Raw genomic sequence first — 21,942 nt, 5'->3', positions numbered from 1 at the left:
CTCTAACCACTGATACTAAAACATGATTTTTCACACGACATCATACTTTAAAGACAAATCCTGTTTGTATTTCTAAGTACATAGAATTGATCAATATTTAAATCAAATATTAATATCAGTTGCATGAAAGATATTAGCCGTGTTCCAAAATCTGTTCAAGTCATATTTTTATCTTTTTCTTTTCATTCTGTTCTTTGTGAGCAAATGTTTGCTTCATCTCTCCACTACTGCTCAGTGATGTTTATAAGGAAACCTTCTATCTGTTGGGTGAACAGCTGGATTTGTGCTGGAAAATAAATGCATTCAAATCAGCTTTAACTGCGTCTCAGTGTGCTGTTAATGTGACTCTAAATTCCAATAGTTCAGGTTTAAACTACGTCTCTGTAGTTTGGACAGCAAGAAAAAAGCCTGCAGTGAATACTGTTGGTCAGGCATCAACTTCTCTGGTGATGAGGAAGTGACGCCTCCCAAACCACAGGAAGCAGAAAACGTATTCATGTTTAAGAAGAAATCCCTTCAGACTGAGTCATTTGTTAACAAGACAACAAGAGAGACAGAGAGTCACAATGGTTACATTCAGATGGATTAAAATGTCTTTATTCCTGATCCTGATGCTTCAGTTTACAGGTAAGGATACACATTAAACATGTTAAATAAACTAACTCAAAGCACCTTTAAAGCTTTACTTTCTGAGACACAAACTTTTGTTTTTATAAAAAAATGATGGTTACTCTGAAAACAAACAGTCATGTTGCAGTTTGTATTGAACACTTCTTTCCTTTTTCTCTTTTGTTCACAGCAGCAGCTGTTGGGCAAAGTTTGCACAAACTCACTGTCAGAGTTGGTGATGACGTCTCTTTGCCTTGCTACAGTGTGACACGTCCTCAGCAGAACTGTGAGAGTTCTACCTGGATGTTCAGTTATAAGATGGGAGCAGTAACACTGTTTGAACATGGACAGATTCACAGAGAAGCAGCAGCTAAATCAGACAGACTGAGTGTCACAGCGAACTGTTCTCTGGTTATAAAGAAGGTCACAGATGAGGATGATGGTCGTTACACCTGCAGACAGTTCATATCAGGAGAACAAGGACCAGACTCTGAGGTTGATCTGTCTGTTATTAACAGTGAGTATTTCCATCATAAAGTTTTCAGCTCAAACTGTCTTGTTAGAACATCACACTGAAACATCACAACAGTTATGATCACAGTGATGAAGTTAATTTTACTCTCGTTGTCTTTCTCTCACAATATCTCCATCTTCAGCAGTGACTGAACAGAAGAACAATGATAAAGTCACTTTGTTCTGCTCTGTGTTGGAATATGATCGCTGTAGACACTCAGTGGAGTTTTGTTCTCCAGTCATTCTTTAAAATCTGTTATTTTAAAGGTAAATTATTCAGATCATGGTCTCATAAACGCTTTCTCACATTTTCTTCTTGTTCTTCTTCAGGTAAAGATGAAAAAACAACTAAATCAGAATTTGTGACATCAGCACCAAAAACAACAGCAACAACAAAACTGACCACCACAACTACGTCACTGAAAACATCAAAAACAACAACAACATCAAAAGCATCAGTAACACGAACCAAACACAGAACATCAACAACTACGACAAAAAGAGCAACAAAAACATCAGCGGACAAACAAACATCTACAACCAAGAATCCATCCCAACAACAAAGAGGTGACAGAATCTCTGTTTTTTTAGTCTGAATATCAGCCTGACGTTCACAGACATGTTCTGAAGGATCACTGACTTTACTCCAACTTTAATTCTCCCTGCAGGTCAGCCATGGTGGGTTGTTATTGTGTCTGTGGGTGTCGCCGTGTTCTTAATAGTCGGTGTGGTGATCATCATATGGAAGAAAACTAAAGGTGAGAACCTGCACTGATTAAAGCTTCATTAGTGATGAGATCACTTCTCTCATTATGCTGAAAACAAGTGTTAACTTAGTGTTTGAGAATCAAACTTTTACAATGATGGAAAAACTAGAGAATGACTTGATCATAACCTGAATTAAAGAAGTTGAACATGTGAAGATTGTTGGCTCAGATGAATACAGGCACTAATTTGGCCTCCTTTTATGTAGATGGTGTTTATCACTGGATTCTTAATGCGGAAGATTAACTCAACTCGTTTCTCTTTTCAGGAAATGAAAGGAAGAAGGAAGAAAACCCTGTGAGTTGAACGACTGAATCATGAAATATTCACAAATTTGTCACTTTATACAGCAAAGTTAGAGTTGTGTTGTGTTTTCTGTGCAGGCTGATCCTGAGGTTTCCTACGCCTCCATCAGATACACCAAGAACACCAAGAAAAAAAGCCAGGTGAGTGTTCAAATGCATTATAATAGTGGCTGCAAAAGCATAGCTTTCAAAATGTTGTCCAAGCATTGCTGGTAAACCAGTAACATGTTCCCTCTGCCACTGCTGGAAAACATCCTTTAAGCATAGCAGATCCATCAGTGGGCTAAACAGTCGTCAAGCACTGGTCTTTTATTCAAATTCTCTGTTACATCCGAACATGTAGATATGCTCAGTGCAGCAAAATATTCTATTCAAATGCATCAGGGTATGTTTGCTTTTACCTTTTATGACTTAGGGTACAAACGTCTTTTATAGACTTAAATAAGAGCTGTGATACGCTCAATGTTTTGTTGGGCCGCCTTTAGCTTTATTTATAACATGCTTTCAATCAGCTTATGGAGAGCCACAACATTATTTTCCATCCAGAGAAGTAATTGTTGTTATTTTGCCTGGATCTCGTACTGATGCTAAGAGAGATGGATGTACAAAGTACAAGTAAACTCATTCCAAGATACCCAGTGGGGTTAAGATCTGGACTCTGTGGTGGTAAAATGGGACTAAATGCCGTCTCATACTCCCTGCATCACTTCATTTCCACATCAACCGCTACAGTTTGAGCCCAATGAGTGTTGGCGGTGGCATCTTGGAACATGCCCATGCCTTTTGATGGAGACATTTGGTCATTTGTACATTCAGCCCAGTATATGTTGGCCAGGCAGAGTGCATGTCTCATCTGTAGCAGCAGTTTAGAGAAAACCTTCTTTGGGTCATATTTGTCTGCATGAACAAATTAGCCATCACTCTGTATGGGTTTGAGGACCTGTAGCAAGTCTAATGTTAATGTATGTGTTGTAATGCTTCCTTCTAGGACCCCGACACTGTGATCTACAGCACTGTGAGAGCTTCCTCTTCTTCTGCTGGAGTTTCCATTGATCCGAACAGCATCTATATTACCATCAACGAACCAAAGTAATAAAATGTTGCTTCTTGAATATATTGTTTTTAGGAAAACTGCCTGATTGTGTTGCTCATATAGTTTTAATATTAATGAGTAGAGCATCATAAAGTATATAAAAAAACTTACATTATATTTTAGCTTTGTGAAAGATGCTGTGTCATTATCTATGTGCATTAACCGTTTTCACACAGCAGTCATGCTAAATTGCTGCAAAAATGCTTCCTCTTTCAGCTGTCATTGTTCACCTTTACTCAGTCCTGAGCAAACAGAGTTGGATCAACTTAAACTCCCGTTCTACCACAGTATCTTACAGACAGGATGTGTAACAAAGTTTTGATCAGGCAGTGTGAATACAGCCCGTAAAGCTTTGGAGGGACTGATACAGCACACATGTTGAGATCCTCTAGAGATGGAGAGTCTGAGAAATAGGACTGTTTCCCCATGTTTTTTCTGTCTTTTATAAATCTTATTATTCTTTAACGCTTTTGTAATCCTCTTTATCTGCTAATTAACTGAATATTGATAAATTTAATAAACATGATTTTACATGACCATGTTTACTGTCTCTGGCTGTAAATGTTTTTAACTTTGTGGTTTGACGCCTGAAGTGAGATGCCGACTGTTGACCATTTAAGGCGAAGTTTTAATCTAAAAAGAAAACCACCAGCCCTCTGCTGCTGCTTTTTTTTTTTAGCTGCCACCAGAAACTAACGCCTCTCTAACCACTGATGCACAAAATGTTCCATGACATGTCAGTTGTTCTGTGTTGTTTGTCTTTAATTCAAGTTAAAGAAAAAGACCTTTTTAAGTTTTTAACATACCTTTTTAATATGCAACCAATTAAATGAGCTATAAAACTAAACAAACTTCCATTTACCTTCATGTCTTTCATCGTCACATGTTCAGGTGCTGGTTTGTCCTTCACCAGGTTGAAATGCTCAGGTAAAAGAGCTGTTCTCACATTCACACAAGTTCAGCAGTTAATAGAAACAAACTCCTCTCAGTTAAGAAGCATATGAAAGGAAAAAGCTTAGATATGCGGAGTTGGGAGCAGAAGCAGAGCAACGAGGATGGAAAGTTAGGATATGTCCAGTGGAAGTAGGATGTAGAGGATTTGTTGCAAAATCTGTTGTCTCATTGTTGAGGGAGCTGGGTGTAAGTGGACAGAGTGTGAGGAAAATAGTGAAGGAAGTGTCAGATAAGGCAGTAAAGTCCAGTCAATGGATTTGGATTAGAAGAAGCAATAGTAGCTGGGGGCCCAGCAAGGGGAGCACTTAGGGTAAACAGACTTTTGGAAAAAGCAAAGAAGAAGTTCAAGATATTTAAGTGTAGGGTGTGGCCCATGTGAGCCTTTTGAAAACAGGCAGCCATTTTGGGTGAGTTGGCTTTGAGTGAGGTGTATGGCTTTGGTTCTGCTGGCATTTTTTGTGATTATAGGACTGTTTAGATGAGTTTGTCTGCTGAATCTGCTAGTGTGTCTTGTCTTGCCTCCACCTCTGGCACCCTCTATATTTTCATTACCCCCTACCCGACCCAGGGTTTGTATCCCCACCCTGCTGTGACTGGTGTGCAGTTGGTGAGAGGCTGAGGTAGCTTGTGGCTGTAAAAAAAAAAAAAAAGATGGTTGTTGTGGTGTGAGGGGCAGTGTTGGCTGGCATTAGGGGGGTGACTCTGGGACGCCAGTGATCATTGTCTAGCCTCCTGGAGGTGTCGTGGGCCCAACTTGACAAAACACTGATGAAAGGAGGTTTCCACCTGATGACCCCAATGACATGTCGGTCAGCACTGCTCACTGGTCTATATTATAGGGAATTATTCACTGAGTCTGTTCCATTTTTTTTTTTTTCCTTTAGCACAAGTTTCTTGTGTTTATATTGAATCTAACCACTAAAACACCAACACAATGTTCCTTATGATATCATACCCTGCAGCCACTTGATCTTTCTTTTACATGAATATGAAATATATATGATTTAAAGATTTAAAGATGTATGAAATTAACATGCAGGAGGAAAATATAAACTCTAACAGTTAGGTTAACAATTTACTGTCCACACCAAAAAAACACCTCAACATCAATTAAGATTGTTTTCTTTTCAATCTGACAAATAGGTGTTGTTTGACTACAGATTGACTTCAGATTGACTTCAGATTGACTTCAGATTGACTTCAGATTAGTTTCAGTGACCTCAGATTAACCTCAGATTACCTTCACAATAATCATTTGAAGCCTCATTTTAGAATAAATTAAATCCTGTTGGACATTTTCTTGCTCACAATCAAACACACGACCTTCTAATATTTTAATTGCACTGTTTCTTTTTTAGATAAAGCATGAAAATGGACATCAAGACATAATCTATTGATATTTACTGATATCAGAGAGAAGCTGCTGAGCTGCCCCCCTCCAGTCCTGATTTAAATCCTGCTTACAATCACTTTCAAACCATTTAAAGAACAACCACAGAAACCTTTTTTAGTGGATCCAAATTTTTGAATACAAATTGTCACTGAAGAATCGGGTAAAAAGTGAAGATTCATTTTCATTTCTTCCTTTTCTCTCTTTTTAGTTTTCCTAAATCTTGGTGAACTTACATCACATACATCATTGCTGTGATGAAGGAATATGTGGAAAAATGAAAACTGATGAGTCATGGTGTCATATCAGTCAAATCAAATCAAATCAAATCAAATTTATTTGTATAGCAATTTCATGTACAAACCATTCAAAGTCCTTTACATAAAATAAAAGCATTGCAGCAGGGAGTGGAAGAAGCATTAAAAATACATAAAAGAATATAAAGAGAAACAAATAAAATAATTTAAATTAATTTAAAAACAAGCAATAGTCTAGATAAGTAGCAGATATCGTGCAGATTTCATGCATAGACACATGAGAAAAGAAATGTTTTTAAGCTGGATTTAAAAATGTCTATTTGGTGAAAGTTTAATCTCCACTGGCAGTTTGTTCCACTTGTTTGCAGCATAACAGCTAAATGCTGCTTCTCCATGTTTAGTCTGGACTCTGGACTGGACCAGCTGAGTCATTGGATCTAAGAGCTCTGCTGGGTTTATATTATATATAGGTTTATATATCAGTGGGACATCCGGCTCTGCTGATTGATCTGTGAAGCATGTTGAGTCTTAGAAACATTACAGATGGGAGGAAAATGTCATTGTTTAGATCCCTGAGCTTCTTTAGTTGCCATTTGCTTTGAGTAGGAGCTGTGAATGAGCAGAATTTTCAGGAGCTCAACATTAAGCTTCGGGGGGTTTGAGAACATTGATTCAGCAGGACATCAATCTAAAACATGCAGTCAGAGCAAATTTAAACATTTGTCTTTCTATTCTATGTCTTACCAGAGAGTGGCACCAGAGATCCTTTAACATGCAGGGGTCATGGCTGTACATTCACCCTATAGCCAACGTGTGCTTCCATAACTTTTTGGTCCAGTATTATATAGTGATAAAATCTTTTGGGTGAAATCCTGAAGAGTTGGAGCAACATTTAGTAACACATTCTACCGTAGATTAAGTTCATACCCTGAACATCTCAGAGGCAGTGGAAATTAAGTCAGAGTAAAACAGAATGTTTAGCTATCACACTGTATTTATTATATTTAGTATATTATCCAAGAGACCAGCAGACAGTGATGCATAGAGGTGTCGGCAAGACAACATGTGTACCCAAACTGAGACTTTCTTACAAGAGAATAACTGTAAAATGTTTCTCTTTCATATCAAAAACAGGCAGCAAGTGCAAAATATATCTGACATGTGTAAGTAATGAAATATTTTTAAAAAGCTGGTCTTTATTGGAATATACCTGAAAAAATGATTAACCAAAAAAAGAACATAGTGAAACTTCCCGAGTATGCAGCAAGTATTAGAATTGATTGGACATCATGTCAGATTTTTGCAATGTTAAGGAAGAAATATTTAAAATTTCTGTTTTTAAATCATCAAAAAATGAGGATATGGACATCAGTAACTTGTCTTTTATTCATAAGATTTCAAAAATTGAAACAGAAATGATTTTACTTACATTTACTTTGTGTGAACAAGCTTCCTCGGTCTCTAACACACACACATACACACACACACACACACACACACACACACACATACACACAGATGTCTCGCATACAGACATTTAGCCTCAGTAATTAGTGTGTGTGCTGAGCATGAACAAATTGCACTTGGGGGCAAAGTTTTAAGGCAGTTTAGGACAAAAGGCTGTCAAACAAAGTGATTCTGCTTCAGTGACGCTCCCCAACACGACACATTTCACACACAGCGAATTAACAATCAACTGAAACATTAATGTGGATAAAGCCTTCCAACAGCTTGGGAAAGGAGCAGTCTGAGTCTGTTCTGCTAGTCTTCTGGATCATTTACCACCAAACTCTGAGCCCATTTATGTTCATTCACTCATGAATTACAGAAAACTTGCTCTTTTTCAGAACACAAAACAAAGTAGAAGCTCAGAAAGAAGTTTTATCTTGATGAAATGCAAACAAAAAGTAAGTGATGTGATTTTCTTACAGCCAAGATATGGCAGGGACCACCCCACCAAACCCCACAACACCCATGAAAGAGAGTAATTACACCATTAAGCATACAAATGGCCTAATCCTTTTTTTTTTTTCTTCTGCTGCAGTACAGCGTGACCCAATTTAACGGCCAATCACAACGAAGTGAAAATCTCCTGAGCCAATAGGATGCTTGGTGCCACCCACCTGCATGCATAATAATAAGAGGCAGAAGAATAACTGTAGGGAATAAACTTGCAAAAGCTGCAGCTTTCTCAGTGTGCTTTGGAGATAACTTTGGCCCTCTGCAAACCTTCACCATGGTTGACGCCTTCTGTGCTACTTGGAAACTGGTCGACAGTGAGAACTTCGATGAGTACATGAAAGCTCTTGGTGAGTAAAAACCTCTTTCGCTCTGAGCTCGTCTAATTCACTCACATACATAAGATTGTCGTAAAATAGGCTGTTGACAACAATATGTCCCCTCTATCCATTCTTCAGGTGTGGGCTTTGCCACCAGGCAGGTTGGTAATGTGACCAAGCCAACTGTAGTCATCAGCCAGGAGGGCGACAAGGTGGCGATCCGCACCCAGAGCACCTTCAAAAACACTGAGATCTCCTTCAAACTGGGAGAAGAATTTGACGAAACCACAGCTGATGACAGGAACTGCAAAGTAAGTTGACAATAAAAAAGAAAGGCTAAAACTATGGGTTGCAAATTTAGTTAAACTTGTGACGAAACATAAGATGATGTATATATGAAATTGAAGAAAACCAGTAAATAGAAGCAAATTTGAGTATTTTTTTAGTGTAATAAATCTGTTGCTGTTCCAGAAACGCTGGGATTCCATAAAAGAGGTTTAGATTTGCTTCATGTGAGCGATAAAGGGCATTAAATTGCATATAAGGAAACTTTGCATCATTCTCAGCACTATTATGCATGTGAAAAGAGTTATTTTCTGAAACTCTGAAGCTGAGTTGTGTTCGATCATCGACAGGAGCTGACCGACATATGGCAGCATGATAATGCACAAATTTTCCACTTTTCATGCTGAAAGCCTCCTCCTGTCTTTCTCTTTTCAGTCCACCGTGACTCTGGAGGGAGACAAGTTGGTCCACGTCCAGAAGTGGGACGGCAAGGAGACCAAGTTTGTCAGGGAGATCAAGGATGGCAAGCTGGTCATGGTAAGAGAGACGGATGCAGCTCACACATACCTCTGATTCCAGTCCTGTTTGACTTTTTCACAATACAAGACTTTAATAGAGTAAAGTTACGAACAAAGCAAATAGTTTGAAGTAGACCAAAATGATTATCCAGGGAGTAAAATTTTCTGGAATTATTGCGATGTTTCAGAAACAAGCAAATCATTATTATGTAAAACAGATGGTAAACAAAGAAAATCTGATATAAATATTGTATTTTTCCATGCTTGACTGACTTTTGTAGATTTACCTTCCCATATTACATCTGTCCTAAGGTTTTTTCAATGTTTTGGTAAGAAAATTAGCACTAACTGGGTAACCGTTTCTCTTTCTTGCAGAATTTGACCTTTGAAGATATCCATTCGGTGCGTTCATATGAGAAGGCATGAGTGCTCAGACTGACAGCATCCCGAACCGGCCAATAACTGTTGATTTTATAATTATTGTGGACTGTATGCTACTCTTTGCACTTCATCCTCTTCCACATGTACAAGGCCTGCAAGCTGCACATGTTTTGTAAGATTTTTTATATGAATACATTTCTTTCATGATTGATTGATTGTCATTGCAACCCTATGTGAACATGAAATAAACATTAAAACATGCAGAAAGCTAATCTCGGTCTCTCCCTTGCTGTATTTTTTTCAAGTGAATCAATTATTCAATGTGAACTTTGAGAGAATTCTGTAATATAACATCTGACTTCTGCACAGAAGAAGAGGCTATAAGTCATTGTGTGAAGTCACTCTGAAAGAAACATGTTGTTTTAATAATCTGAATCGAAGAATAAATCTTTTTTTGTTATCTTTAAATTAATTTTTTCTTAACATTTGCTGTTCTTCTGGGCAGCTCTGCTGATAGAGACTTACCACAGAGTCCAAGTTTTCCCCCAGGAGTTGGTAAAGACCAAAAAACTGAGCTAAAACTGTTCATATATGACTTAAATTCATCACCTGAACATAGACAATTCTCCAAACTAACAATCATTCTGCTTTAAAATGGTTGGTCGACTAGTCCCTGGTTCGAATACCACAGAAAATCACAGTATTCTGTATATCCATCCATCCATTTTCTATACCCGCTGATCCGTCGGTCGGGTCGCGGGGGGGCTGGAGCCTATCCCAGCGGTCAATGGCTGAGAGGCGGGGTACACCCTGGACAGGCCGCCAGTCCATCACAGGGCGTATTCTGTACAGTTAATGCAAAATTAAATGTTATTTAATTTATCAAAACTGAGAGCATCACAGCTTGAATTCTATTCACCATTATTGGTGTAAAAAGATCAATCAGAGATGGATAACTGATCTGATGCTGCAAATTAGATGCTGCCATCGCTAAGCATGGTGTTTTTGGAGTAATTTTGGGTGGAAATTTTCCAAATTCAGCCTTCCACAACCTCTGAGAGCTTAGTTGTTTTAAATGCAAATTGTTTTATTTTTGCAAGAATAAATGTTGACTTCACCATATACTGAATGATAAAGTGTTGTAGAATCAGTTTATTTACAGAATACTAACAGATTTAAGGCACATATTTTTTTTTACAGCATTCTGCATACTGTCATGTGTAAACTGAATGAATTATCTTAATAACAGGAGAGAGGAAGAAAATCAATTTCTTGTGTAACATGGAGTGAACTTTAGTTTTATTGGAGAGGGACATTAGGTAGGAGAGAGGGTGGCTGTATAAATCACAAAGGGTATCGTATTAATTTGTTTTCAAAGCATTTATGAAGACAAAAATTAGTATTATTACTCCATTAAATATTATTTTAATATTATACAGATATTGAGAATTCTGATATTGTAAAAGTATACACCTGTTTACCAAATGTACCCAAATCATTAACAATGAGGCAGAAAAGTTGCTCCTATCAGCAGATAATAGCTTAGATTTAGATTGGTTGAGGTAGAGAAATGATTCCATCAACATTTATCTAGGTGGTTAAACCTATAATAGGCTTATAGACTTATAGTGCTTCTCCTTTTAAACATGAAAATGTAAATAAGGTAAAGCTTTGATTTGTGTTGTTTATGTCAGATGAATTAGGAAAATGTACAATATTCTTGTATAAAATACATAAAGGAATACAACAGTAGTATGACAGGGACATACTCAAGTACTTCACGGTCTTACTGTATTACTGTACCTGAAGAAATGTACGCAGTTACCTCCAATCACCCTGCACACTCTCCGGGTTCCATTGTTATAAGCTCCTCCCCCTTGAGCTCCAAAACGCAGTGGTCACGTGACCGATTGGTTACTGTACTTCCTGTTTACTTCTGAGAAAAAAGACCTGCTGTATTTATCTGTTTTAGTTCATGTAAATGGTATGTGATACATCTTACTGTCATGAAGCCCATTTTGTGTTCGGTGCTGCTGCTGCTGAGCTGCCGAGCCGCTCCGGGCTTTGCAGCACCGACTCGGAAAAGCTACCTGCCCGGAACAGGTGAGAGGAAGCACGACGAGTTTCACTGATGAGAGCTCCGTGTGTTTGCATCTTGTGTCACTACTTAAATATTTGCATTTGTAGTGATCTACTGGATTTACTTTGCAGGATATACGACATGAGGCGTTATTGTAGCGAGTTCAACCAATAGAAGTATATATTTTTGCTCAATATTTCGCTCTGCTTGACTCGTGTCTTGTTCGCCGAATTTACCCGAAGGCACTATTGATGGAAAATAAGCGGTGCAATTCACTGTAAAGTTTCAGATTGTTTTGCCAAAGCTGAAAACGTAATAAATTGATAGATTTTTAAACGAAATCTGTTTCTTTTTCCTGCTAATTGGGGGTTACAGAGGTAAATTGATTGTTTACCTTCACAATTTGAATGATAAAACAGGTTTAGAGTTTGTCTTATTATCTACTATTAAATACGATTACTTTATACCCCACTGAGGTGGTCTCACGCCAAGATATATGAAATTTACTGTAGATATTTATGTGTTAATATATGTCACCCAGACGTCTGAAAGTCAAAGAGAACTTTAGGACCAGAAAGTCGACATGTTGTTCTGCACGTACATCTGGGTCGAAAAAGGAACTGGCTTCTTTGTTCTTTGTTTTACATCGTTTGCATGCAAAGCTCCATGTTCCTGTGCACATTATAAAACAATATTCTTCACTAAAGTCTATTGCTTCCTCCCTCTTTTCTTACTTTTGCCTCTTAGTGCTCAAGACATCAGAACATTTCATCAGAACATTTTTTTTTATCCATTTAATCAATTTTACACAAGTAAAGTTTTTAATGTCACTGTCCTTTAGTCTTTCAATCCCTATTTACCAGCCTGCCATCTTTTCAGGCAGGTTCTGGCACATCACTGACCTCCACCTGGACCCCACCTACCACCTGGCCCCGGACCCCACAAAGGTTTGTTTCTCCTCCAAAGGAGTCCCAGCCTCCCATGCCGGAATATACGGAGACTTTCTGTGCGACTCCCCTTACAGCCTCATAGAGTCGGCCTTCTCCAGCATGGCGCCGCTCACACAGCCGCAGGACTTCATCATATGGACCGGGTCAGTGCACACATGCAGGGACACTCAAAGTCACTTTTAGCTGCCTTGATGCAAAACTTTTTCTGAAGACGTAACAGTTTCAAATCTGTCAGTCAGCAAACCAGTTGAACCAGTTCACAGGAAAGATATGTCAGTGGTTTCACTTCCTGTTTATGCAGTACAGTGTACTTGTGTTTTTGTAATAATGTTTTATGGATTATTTGGAGCAGAAGGTTGAGGAGGATATTTCTCAGAAGTGGAGTCACTCTGATATGTTTCCTTGTAGGAGCATTTTCAGGTGATTTGAGGTTCTCTCTGTTTAACAGAGAAATGGATGACCGTTCTATGTGGTGTAGATGTTAGTTTTACTGTTTCTTTATGTTTAATACTGTGAAGAAAACGTTAGCCAGTCAAAAGAAGATGCTCAACAGCTTTCCAGCTCTGAACACTGCCAACACCGTGCAGCTCAAAGCCCTGTTTTAGTGTATAAAGACAGAAATTCACCTCATATTTCACGTTTGAGCAGAAAACTCAGTCCCACCTGCTGATGGTTGAGTTTCACTGTGGATAATGTAAGCGACTAGATTAAAGAATAAAGATGGATCATTATGTAACATAAGCATTTCATTGAAAATTAAAGGCGCTCTATCCAAAACTATTTGCACAAAGGTTCCTCAAACTAAAACAAACTAAATCAAAGTCGTCCATCGTTGGTTTTATCTCTGTTTTTCTCTGAAAACATGGTTTCTAAACCCAAGTGCTGATCTTATGTTTCACAGAAACATCTAAGACATTCTCTGTTCAAACTTTTAGGAAATGGTTGGGAAAAGTAGTGATGATGAAGCATCTGTTACAGTTTATAACAAGCAAACACTTATTTAGAGCAACAAAGAGTCGGTCAATGAAACAGAGCAGCTATTGTTGATGAAATGACATCTCGACCTGCTTTTGCTGCCAGTGTAGGCCTCTGAAAGGTCTGAATTCTTGTTTAAGCATCAAAGTGAAGGTTTGGACTTAGACTTAGACTTATTTTCTCCCAGTTTCTCATCATCCATTTGTCTCTAAAGGCTCTGTCATTCAAGTCATTCATGGCACGAGATTCATTTTCAGGTAAAGATTCCACATCTGGACGACACGTCTTTTCCTCGGCTCACATCTCACTTGTATTTCTGCGTTGATGTCTTTGTGGTGTCGGATAAATCTCCCGGACACTCGTCCCAGGAGAGTTAAAGATGTGAGGCAATAATGTGGTTTATGATTGTCAATTAATTTCCTCCAACACAAAGTGTTTTCATGCGTGAAACCAAACCGAAGTATCACTTCCTCCTGAACTGTGTGACTACAATCACACTTTATGATGTCCCCTGTGGTTTTCAGTGAAGCACCTAATGTATCTTATTAAACAAATGCCATTTATTTTTTTACAATGTTGTTTTAACTTGAACTCACAACATCAAACTAAACCAAATGGATATTAATGTCTTTCAGCTTGTCTCATTTGGCCTGGGCTTGTAATACTGGATGTTTTGCTGCTTCTCTCACAGCGACAGTCCACCTCATGTCCCTCCAGACCAGCTTTCTACAGAGATGGTGATCCAGGTTATCAGTAACATGACCCAGACAATCAGACAGCACTTCCCCAACCTGACAGTCTTCCCTGCATTGGGAAACCATGACTACTGGCCACAGGTATCTAAATGATGAAATCAAATACATTTTAATTATGAATTCACCAATTCTTAGCTGCTGTTGAATGTGTGCTGAACCTCAGCTTTATGATGTGTTGGCATAGCATGCAGCTGGATAGTCGTGTTTACTGTGCAGAAGTCTTTATTCAGCCCTCGTTTCTTTATATTTTCCTTCCAAGCAGCCAGACTTTCTTGTGGTCTTGAACAGTGTTTCTTTAGACTTTCTGAAGGTTTTTCAAAGTTTTTCTTTGGACATCGGCTGCTTTTTCTCATATTTTCAGTCCAGTCCAACTGAAAATAAACTGAAAATAAACTGAAAAATGAGCAAATTTAGCAAAGAGCAAACCTTAAATAGTCTCTCAAAAGACACAAATACACACAATATGTTCCCATCTTTATTTTTAACACCCTTTGATAGACATAAAAGGTATTTTTGCAGCAACAAGGTGATTCCCAAAGAGTTTTTATCTTAAAACCTGACATATCTCAGCATGGTGTGCAGTGTGTCCTTACAAATTTTAGCAAACTGGAGAAGTGGTGGACAAAAGAAGAAGTTTTCAGGCTGAAAAACCTACCTACAGAAGATAAACAGGATCTGTAAAAGTGATGTTCTTAAGAAAGAGGATTTTAAGTGTTTGTATTATTGTTTTAGGACCAGATGCCAAACTCCACTAATGCCATCTACAAAGCTGCTGCTGAGCTCTGGAAGCCCTGGCTGCAGACTGAGGCTCTGCTCACCCTCTCACAGGGTAGATTCACCACTATCTCTCATGTCAACAGTTAATGGTTTAAATACATTAAAAACACACATTTAACACACATTTTTTAACATGCATTCATGTCCACCTGCTTTATTTTCTCTGCATTCTCACTACTTTAAAGCGGCACTATGCAACTTTTTCATGGTCATAAAATTGCTTGGCAATCATCAGATAGCTTGGCTGACCTGTTCTGATGAAAACGGTGACATTTCCATCTCCATCTGGTGGCCCTAGCCCGAAACAGCGCTTGCAACTTTGCCTGTGGCGCCGCGTGCTTTGTTTACCTCTGGAAGTCTCGCGACACACGAGAGCCGAGAACTACTGCTTCACGGCAGGTCTAAAGGGCTCTGAGCCGAGCCAGGGAGCCTGATAAGACACACCTCTCTCCATTAGCTGTCGACGGCTAAATTGAATGTGGTTAGCTTCTAGAGTAGTAATATATAATATGGCTAGACTGTCGCCTTATTTTCTACGGAGCCCCCCCTACAGCTTTGGGGTGTGTATTGCATGGTAAACAAACCCCGTATTACTGAAAGTTGCATAGTGCCGCTTTAAAGCTTACAGTGAAATGAATATAATTACATACTGCGTATGTAAACTGTGAGGTTTTTGCATAAAGACATGAGGAAGTGAGAAAACCACAGAGGAAGACCACAGAAAATCACAGATCTTTTGCTGATTTTACCAATAAGCCCTCAAACCCAACATTTGCTGTGTTGGAATTCAAAAGAAGCTGATGTGAAGCAAGATATATACAAAAAATGAGGACATATAATGTTACCAATGATAGTCACAGCAGCTAACATCTGTTTTCATGAATTATAAATTAGTCTGTAAAATGGGAGGAATCAGGGAATCGGCCAACGTGGCATCTTTTCATTGTTTGTTTTGTTAAAACAATCCAGAGATATTCAGTTTAATGTCGTCAAGGAAAAACATGGTCTCAGTATTTGGTAATCATCACTGAAACATGGAGTTAAATTTAAACTCTGTCGGGCAATCAATTCAAAATATGTTAATAAGCCATTTTCATTTTGATTCATGGCCTTTTCTAATGTAAGAAGAGAATAAAGATGGTATTTTGTGCTTTGGTCTGCTCCTGTAGGTGGGTACTACTCCCAGTTGGTGAAGCCTGGTTTACGGTTGGTTAGTCTCAACACAATTCTTTACTATGGTCCCGATAAAGTTACAAGTAACATGACAGACCCGGCGGGACAGTTTGAGTGGCTGGAGAATACTCTGGAGAAGGCTGCTGGGAGCCTGGAACGGGTATAAAATGTTCTGTTTGTATTCCGTCTTATCAAGTCGATTGTGTTAAAGTCGCTAATAATTGGCATACCTTCACGAATCATAGCTTATCTTTTTTAACACATGAATCAAAATGTTGAATGTGTGTTGAGTATATTTAAAATATTTGATTTTCCCTTTCTAGGTATACATCATAGCCCACGTACCAGTGGGATATCTGCCCTTTGGCAGAAACACCACTGCTATCAGAGAACGCCACAACGAGAGGCTGGTCGCCATCTTCAGGAAGTACAGTCGGGTCGTTGCAGGACATTTCTACGGCCACACCCACAGAGACAGCATCATGGTGCTGCTGGATCAACAAGGTGAAAAATGTGTCATGACTGAAGTTGACTTTGATCGTGTTCGGTTGACCCTGCTTTTACTGAAGCATTTTTTTCAAAGAATCACATGAATTAGTCTCCAACCACAGACATCTCTCCTAAGTCTGATTCGGTAGAATTTTACATCACTGGATTCAGCTCATTTTGGCCAGAAATCAACATATTAAACATCTGGACTTTAAATGATGGCTGCGAATAAAGAAAAGAACACGCTGATCAAACTGTTGATGCAACGTTGCAGCACATGGGGCTTGGATTTCTGTCCCACTGAGCACAATAATCTGTGATGTGGAATTTAATCATGTTGATCCAACCCTGCAAATTCATGCACTTTTTTCCCTTTTAACTTACAGTGGCGTCATACCTGAAAAACTTTGAAAAAGTGCTTTCATTATGTTTTTTATTCCATTTGTTGGATTGTGTTTTGCCATCTTTTTCTGTAGGTGAACCAGTGAATTCTCTTTTTGTGTCACCGGCTGTTACACCGATCAAAAGCATTCTGGAGCCCTACTCCAATAACCCAGCTTTCCGCATGTACCTGTACAACAGCAAGGACTACAGTCTGTTGGTAAGAAGCTACACCGTCAACTCATATTTGTTTTCTAATAAAAAGTAGATGTTTATGATGATGGACAATGAATTCTGGCTCACCGTCACTGCTAAAAACATCTTAAAGGTAGGATTAGTGTAACTGATGCCTGGGCTCTGTGCACTCTTCTAAACTTATTGCAAGCTAAATTCTGGAGGGCTTTCAAATATAGTCTGACAGGTTTGACAGATATGAAGCTAAACCAACAAGTGTTAAGATAATTTTTCATAATTAAACCTCAAGAAGAGCAGACAAACAAAAACAGAGAAAGCAATTTGCAAAAAGCAGGTAGCCTGGCTGACGCGTCCACAATCTCGATGAGATGGTGGTCTGGGAACTAGGTGTGCATTTTCTCGTATTTGAGGCGTGGTTTACGAATGCCTGGAGCCGTTTATTGGGCGCTACGAATGTCTATCAAATGACGTCAGGTTCTTCCCATGCTGCTTTGCGCGCGATTAATAGCCAATTGTATCACTTATACCAGATGACGACAGAAATTCGACGAGGAAGAAGAAAAAAAAGTAAAATAAAAGTAAACTTGCGCTCTAAGCTACTTAAATTAACAACAAAGTAGGCCTATATGCTATATTCTACATGAATTTTTATGTTGTAGAGTTGTGAATTTATTTTATCAATGGAGAAATTGAGCAGCCTTGCTTTGTTGTCTACAGTAGTAGCTCAACCCTCATCTTACTTTGAAGCTCCCAGCTCTCTGAAGTGACGTCGACGTAGCTTTAGCTGCAGAGAAGCTATCAGGCTTGTGTTGACAATAATAAACTCCTGGACTATTTTCAAACTTCCAAATGCATCGTTTTGTGAGTACAGACCATATTTGTACTACTGTAGAAGTTTGGTGTCATGGCATATGATTTTAGTGTGGTAATTTTGGAGATGCTGCCAGGGTCCGTTAGCGCTTGTACTAAGGTATAAGGGATAACTCAGTAACTCAGCTGATGTTCAGCCAATATCGGAAAAACGTCGGGTGGGCTACTTGGCTGGATATCACGGTTCAAATGACCCCAGGGTGAATCTACTCCGAAACACTTTCTAAGGCTGCATTGAACGGTAACGTTGTGTCCGCTGTCATGTTGGATTAACACTCTACGAGCTTCGGTGTCGCGCATAGACGTCGTCATCGTCTTGCTGCCCCCCCCGTTCTGTGATTGGTTCCCAAACTCTGGCAAAAATAAGGGCGGTGGTTTCCAGGCTGCCTTTGCAGTGAGAATGAAATCGAGCGCAAAGCAGCATGGGATTTCCCAGGCTAAAAAGCAGGTGGATTTGATAGAAATAAAAGCAAAACATCTATGAAAAATTAGTGCTTTTATAAGTATACAAAAGACCAAAAAGAGCATTGAAATGCACCAAAAGATCAGTGACATGAATATGTGCTCTTCAAACCAAAAATATGTCTGAAGCTTAGTCTTTAAAGCAGAGAGGTGGTCAGCATTTAGCGCAACACAAAAGATCCTCAAAACTAAAAGCTCTGCGTCCTGTTGTCCTGGAAACAGTCCTGCAGCTCCTGTGAGGAGCTCTTGTTTGGTGATTGAGAGTAATTGAAGGCTTTGTCATGATGAGAGGTATTTTGAGTTCTAGTTTTTTTTTTTACAGGGAATCAATGTGGAGATGCTAAAACAGGAGGGATATGATCTCTGTTAACAGTATCCCTCATTATTTTCTGCAGCGTTTTGGATCAACTGCAGAGTTTTCAGGGAATTATCACAAAGAAAGATGGAAAAAGGGGAGAAGCTGGCAAGCATAATGGCAACATTAGGTCAAACCAAAAATGCCCTGCACTCAAGCACAGACTCCAACTTTTACCTCATTGCTCAAAGACAGAATCAACAAGTCTTTGGTGATGATTAATCATGGTGTCAATCAGCACACAAAAACTGTTTCTGGCTTTCAAAAAGACTCAGACTTTTTTTTCTCTCCTTTTTGGTGCTTTTCTTTCTCTCTGAAGGATATCTGGCAGTACTATTTGAATCTGACGGAAGCCAACGAGAAACAAAGATCCGATTGGAGGCTTGAATATATCATGACTGAGGCTTTTGGACTGACTGACCTCCGGCCACAAAGCCTGCTTCAGCTGGGCCTGAGCTTCTGGCTGCCGCAGACGAAAGCCTTCGAAAAATATTTCAATCACTTCATGGTCAACTATAACAGTAGTATAACCTGTGGTGGTAGCTGTAAGGTCAATCAGGTGTGCGCTGTGCTCTGCCTGGACCAGCAATCCCACTCCAGATGTCTGGCAAACGGAGAATGGTAGCAAGAATTTGTCTCAGGAGTTTTTTTTGGATTGTTTTAGAATATTTCTTAATTCCGCTGGAATCAGATAAAAGGGAAATGCCGTGAATCGCCTCCAAAGAGCCCAAATATTGGACAAATTGATCTTTTTCTGATTCAAATCTTGACCGTACCTGTCGGGCTTGCAAATCTACAAAATGTGCAAGACAATTTAGGAAATTTTTTCATGCAATTGTTCTTGTTTGCTTTTTTTTTTATATATAGATATATATATATATCTATATATATATGAATGATAGATTCCATTGATTTAAAGCATATCCAGATGCATTTGAGATTATAAATGGCAGTAAATCAAATACAAACAGAGGAAAATACAATGTTCACACACACTGACGATACAGAGATACAGCTGCCGTATATTTTCTATAAAAGACACAAAAACATTCTCCAACTTTGACTTTTGCATGAATGCTAACCTCATTAATATTTGTCCTTAAAGAGATAAAAGGCGTTCTGAAGCACATCTCCACGGGAAGGTGCCACATTGCTGAATTATATGTGAAAGTCCCTTTTTCTACAGAGTTAGCCTGTATCTCTAATTGGCTTCGGCCTCCAGTGTGGAGGGAGGACACAGTGACGTTAACATTTTTCTAATTTTCGTGTAAAGAATAAAACAAAGGCAAAGGGCTGCATCTCTGCTCAGAAGTCCACCTCCACACGCTTCTATTAGATCACATGACTGAAAAGGGGATAACCTTAATAAGCTTATTAAGTGCTCTCCTTCAGTTGAGGTCTTTTCTATAGAATGAATTACAGCTCTTAATCCATCATGTAAGTTTATGACCCGTAAACCTTCTTTTATCTCCATATAACTCCACCCGATTCTAATTTCTGGGATGTCTAATTCTGCCATTTTGTCACAAAAACTGCATTTCCACCCCAGGAACCTTTTTCAGGAGCCAGGGAGAGACTTACTAAGACACGAAGAAGAACACCCCATAGAAATGTTTGATCTGATCCACAGGGCCCCGCCAACGCTACCACAGCCGCAGCTATCGTGATAATAAAGTAAAGCACAGAAAAAAAACACCAAAAAAAACAACCATAAAAGTTGTATGTTGTATGGACAGATTATGAGTTAATACAGCCAAGCCACTTATCCTGTCTGTGCAGACACTACAGCAAATTCAGATGAGGGGGAGCAACAAACTTCAGCAGACTTAATTTGCCTAATCCACCCTAAACCCTCGACCGCAGTGGAAATGTAACAGACCCGAGGCGGAAGGATCTTTTAGCTCCTGTAAAAATGCTCCGGGCTTTTTACCCGCTGGGTGCTGCATGTTGAAATGCACCTACAGTAACCTTTGGTGTTGGTGCTGGTTGTGGCAGGCATCATTCAGACTAAATGTTGCACTTGTTACACAGATATGACTTGATAAAGGGACAGAAGGCAACGGAATGGAAACCAATGCAATACTCTAAGTGATCTAAATGCTGCTAAACGATTGTGCTGAGAAATCATTACTATGTCTGAGGGGAGAGATGAATCAAATCTTTTAGACTCAGTTTGATATTGTGCAGGGTTTAATGAACACAGGGCCATGATAAAGGGACACTTTCTCTGCTTGTTAAAGACACAAATAAGAATGAGAATAAATGGGCACAAAGTTTGAGATGTTTATGGAAAAGTGTGGGAGAAGTGCATTTAAATTTGTACAAAAAGTGTCACTTTCGTGGTGATAAGCATATGTGATGTTACATATCAAAGACTTTAATAATGTTGTATATTTTTGTATTAGATAAAGATCTTTATGCATATGTCTTTGAACCATAATGTGTGTCACTGGAGAGATAATTAAATTTTGAAAAAGCAAAACTTTGTAAGTCTCTAACTTGAATGCTGCACACAAACTTGTGTCTGCAGGGGAGACACAGCAACAATGACTAACCTCATATGACCGTAGCGCTTCAAGTTCACTCCCTCCCACTATCAGCCCCCCATCTTATTCTTCTCTTGTTCAAACTTTCTAGAAAGTACTCTCGTTTCTCAGCCACCAGCTTAAGCATTTGGCCCTCTCCTCCGGTCCTCCACCCTCCAGACTCTTTTGTCTGTTTGCCTCCCTCCCCAAATGTTGAGTGAACTTTTTACAGCTTCACTCCCAGACTTTTTTTATTTTGCAAAGCAACAGTCCCATGTCCAAATACTGTGTCTTTAGGTAACATTTATTCATAACAATCTACTTTATAATGGTTCTCCATGGTAGTGTAAGTATTGGTCCTCATACTTTTTTATCATCACAATTTAGGACCAATTGAAATCTATGTTAGAGGGAAGTCCAGACATGCAGCATCTACACCATCATATCTTAAATTAGTCATGATAAAACAGTAAGTTTACTGGTATTTATAAGATATTTAAAACTTATATTCATCTGGATTCTCTTTAGCTCTGAATCTGTTCTTAGAGCATTAAACTCTTTCCCCTCATGTGCCCCCTTTGCTTTTTATTATTCCTGTCCAACCCT

At 38.9% G+C, this 21,942-nt stretch overlaps 3 protein-coding genes across 3 annotated transcripts; all 3 read left to right on the top strand.

Moving 5' to 3' along the window:
- Positions 1-566: 566 nt before the first annotated feature.
- Positions 567-3,285, top strand: LOC142375644 (uncharacterized). The gene is made up of 7 exons (XM_075459790.1): positions 567-627; positions 800-1,126; positions 1,453-1,689; positions 1,791-1,880; positions 2,156-2,184; positions 2,271-2,333; positions 3,181-3,285. Exons 1-7 carry the CDS (start codon positions 567-569, stop codon positions 3,283-3,285), a joined length of 912 nt encoding a protein of 303 aa, XP_075315905.1.
- Positions 3,286-8,058: 4,773 nt separating this feature from the next.
- On the top strand, positions 8,059-9,817 carry LOC142375320 (fatty acid-binding protein, brain). The gene is made up of 4 exons (XM_075459312.1): positions 8,059-8,195; positions 8,304-8,476; positions 8,886-8,987; positions 9,344-9,817. Exons 1-4 carry the CDS (start codon positions 8,123-8,125, stop codon positions 9,392-9,394), a joined length of 399 nt encoding a protein of 132 aa, XP_075315427.1. The 5' UTR covers positions 8,059-8,122; the 3' UTR covers positions 9,395-9,817.
- A 1,431-nt stretch (positions 9,818-11,248) lies between these two features.
- smpdl3a (sphingomyelin phosphodiesterase acid like 3A) lies at positions 11,249-21,293 on the top strand. The gene is made up of 8 exons (XM_075459067.1): positions 11,249-11,452; positions 12,309-12,522; positions 14,046-14,190; positions 14,842-14,938; positions 16,056-16,219; positions 16,383-16,563; positions 17,025-17,149; positions 19,131-21,293. The coding sequence occupies exons 1-8, from the start codon at positions 11,356-11,358 to the stop codon at positions 19,434-19,436; spliced, it is 1,329 nt and encodes a 442-aa protein (XP_075315182.1). The 5' UTR covers positions 11,249-11,355; the 3' UTR covers positions 19,437-21,293.
- Positions 21,294-21,942: the final 649 nt, after the last annotated feature.

This window comes from Odontesthes bonariensis, chromosome 24 (genome assembly GCF_027942865.1).
Source record: "Odontesthes bonariensis isolate fOdoBon6 chromosome 24, fOdoBon6.hap1, whole genome shotgun sequence".
NCBI lineage: Eukaryota > Metazoa > Chordata > Actinopteri > Atheriniformes > Atherinopsidae > Odontesthes > Odontesthes bonariensis.
This window is presented reverse-complemented; position numbering and strand designations above follow the sequence as displayed.

What these genes read in the sequence shown, in the direction of transcription:
- smpdl3a (XM_075459067.1), top strand. Translation starts at nt 11,356, where the DNA reads ATGAAGCCCATTTTGTGTTCGGTGCTGCTGCTGCTGAGCTGCCGAGCC. An exon ending in ACCATGACTACTGGCCACAG is followed by an intron (nt 14,191 to 14,841) that starts GTATCTAAATGA and finishes TTATTGTTTTAG; the next exon opens with GACCAGATGCCAAACTCCAC. An exon ending in GCAAGGACTACAGTCTGTTG is followed by an intron (nt 17,150 to 19,130) that starts GTAAGAAGCTAC and finishes TTCTCTCTGAAG; the next exon opens with GATATCTGGCAGTACTATTT.
- LOC142375644 (XM_075459790.1), top strand. Translation starts at nt 567, where the DNA reads ATGGTTACATTCAGATGGATTAAAATGTCTTTATTCCTGATCCTGATG. An exon ending in CCTGATGCTTCAGTTTACAG is followed by an intron (nt 628 to 799) that starts GTAAGGATACAC and finishes TTTTGTTCACAG; the next exon opens with CAGCAGCTGTTGGGCAAAGT. An exon ending in CATATGGAAGAAAACTAAAG is followed by an intron (nt 1,881 to 2,155) that starts GTGAGAACCTGC and finishes TTCTCTTTTCAG; the next exon opens with GAAATGAAAGGAAGAAGGAA.
- LOC142375320 (XM_075459312.1), top strand. Translation starts at nt 8,123, where the DNA reads ATGGTTGACGCCTTCTGTGCTACTTGGAAACTGGTCGACAGTGAGAAC. An exon ending in TGAGTACATGAAAGCTCTTG is followed by an intron (nt 8,196 to 8,303) that starts GTGAGTAAAAAC and finishes TCCATTCTTCAG; the next exon opens with GTGTGGGCTTTGCCACCAGG. An exon ending in AGGATGGCAAGCTGGTCATG is followed by an intron (nt 8,988 to 9,343) that starts GTAAGAGAGACG and finishes TCTTTCTTGCAG; the next exon opens with AATTTGACCTTTGAAGATAT.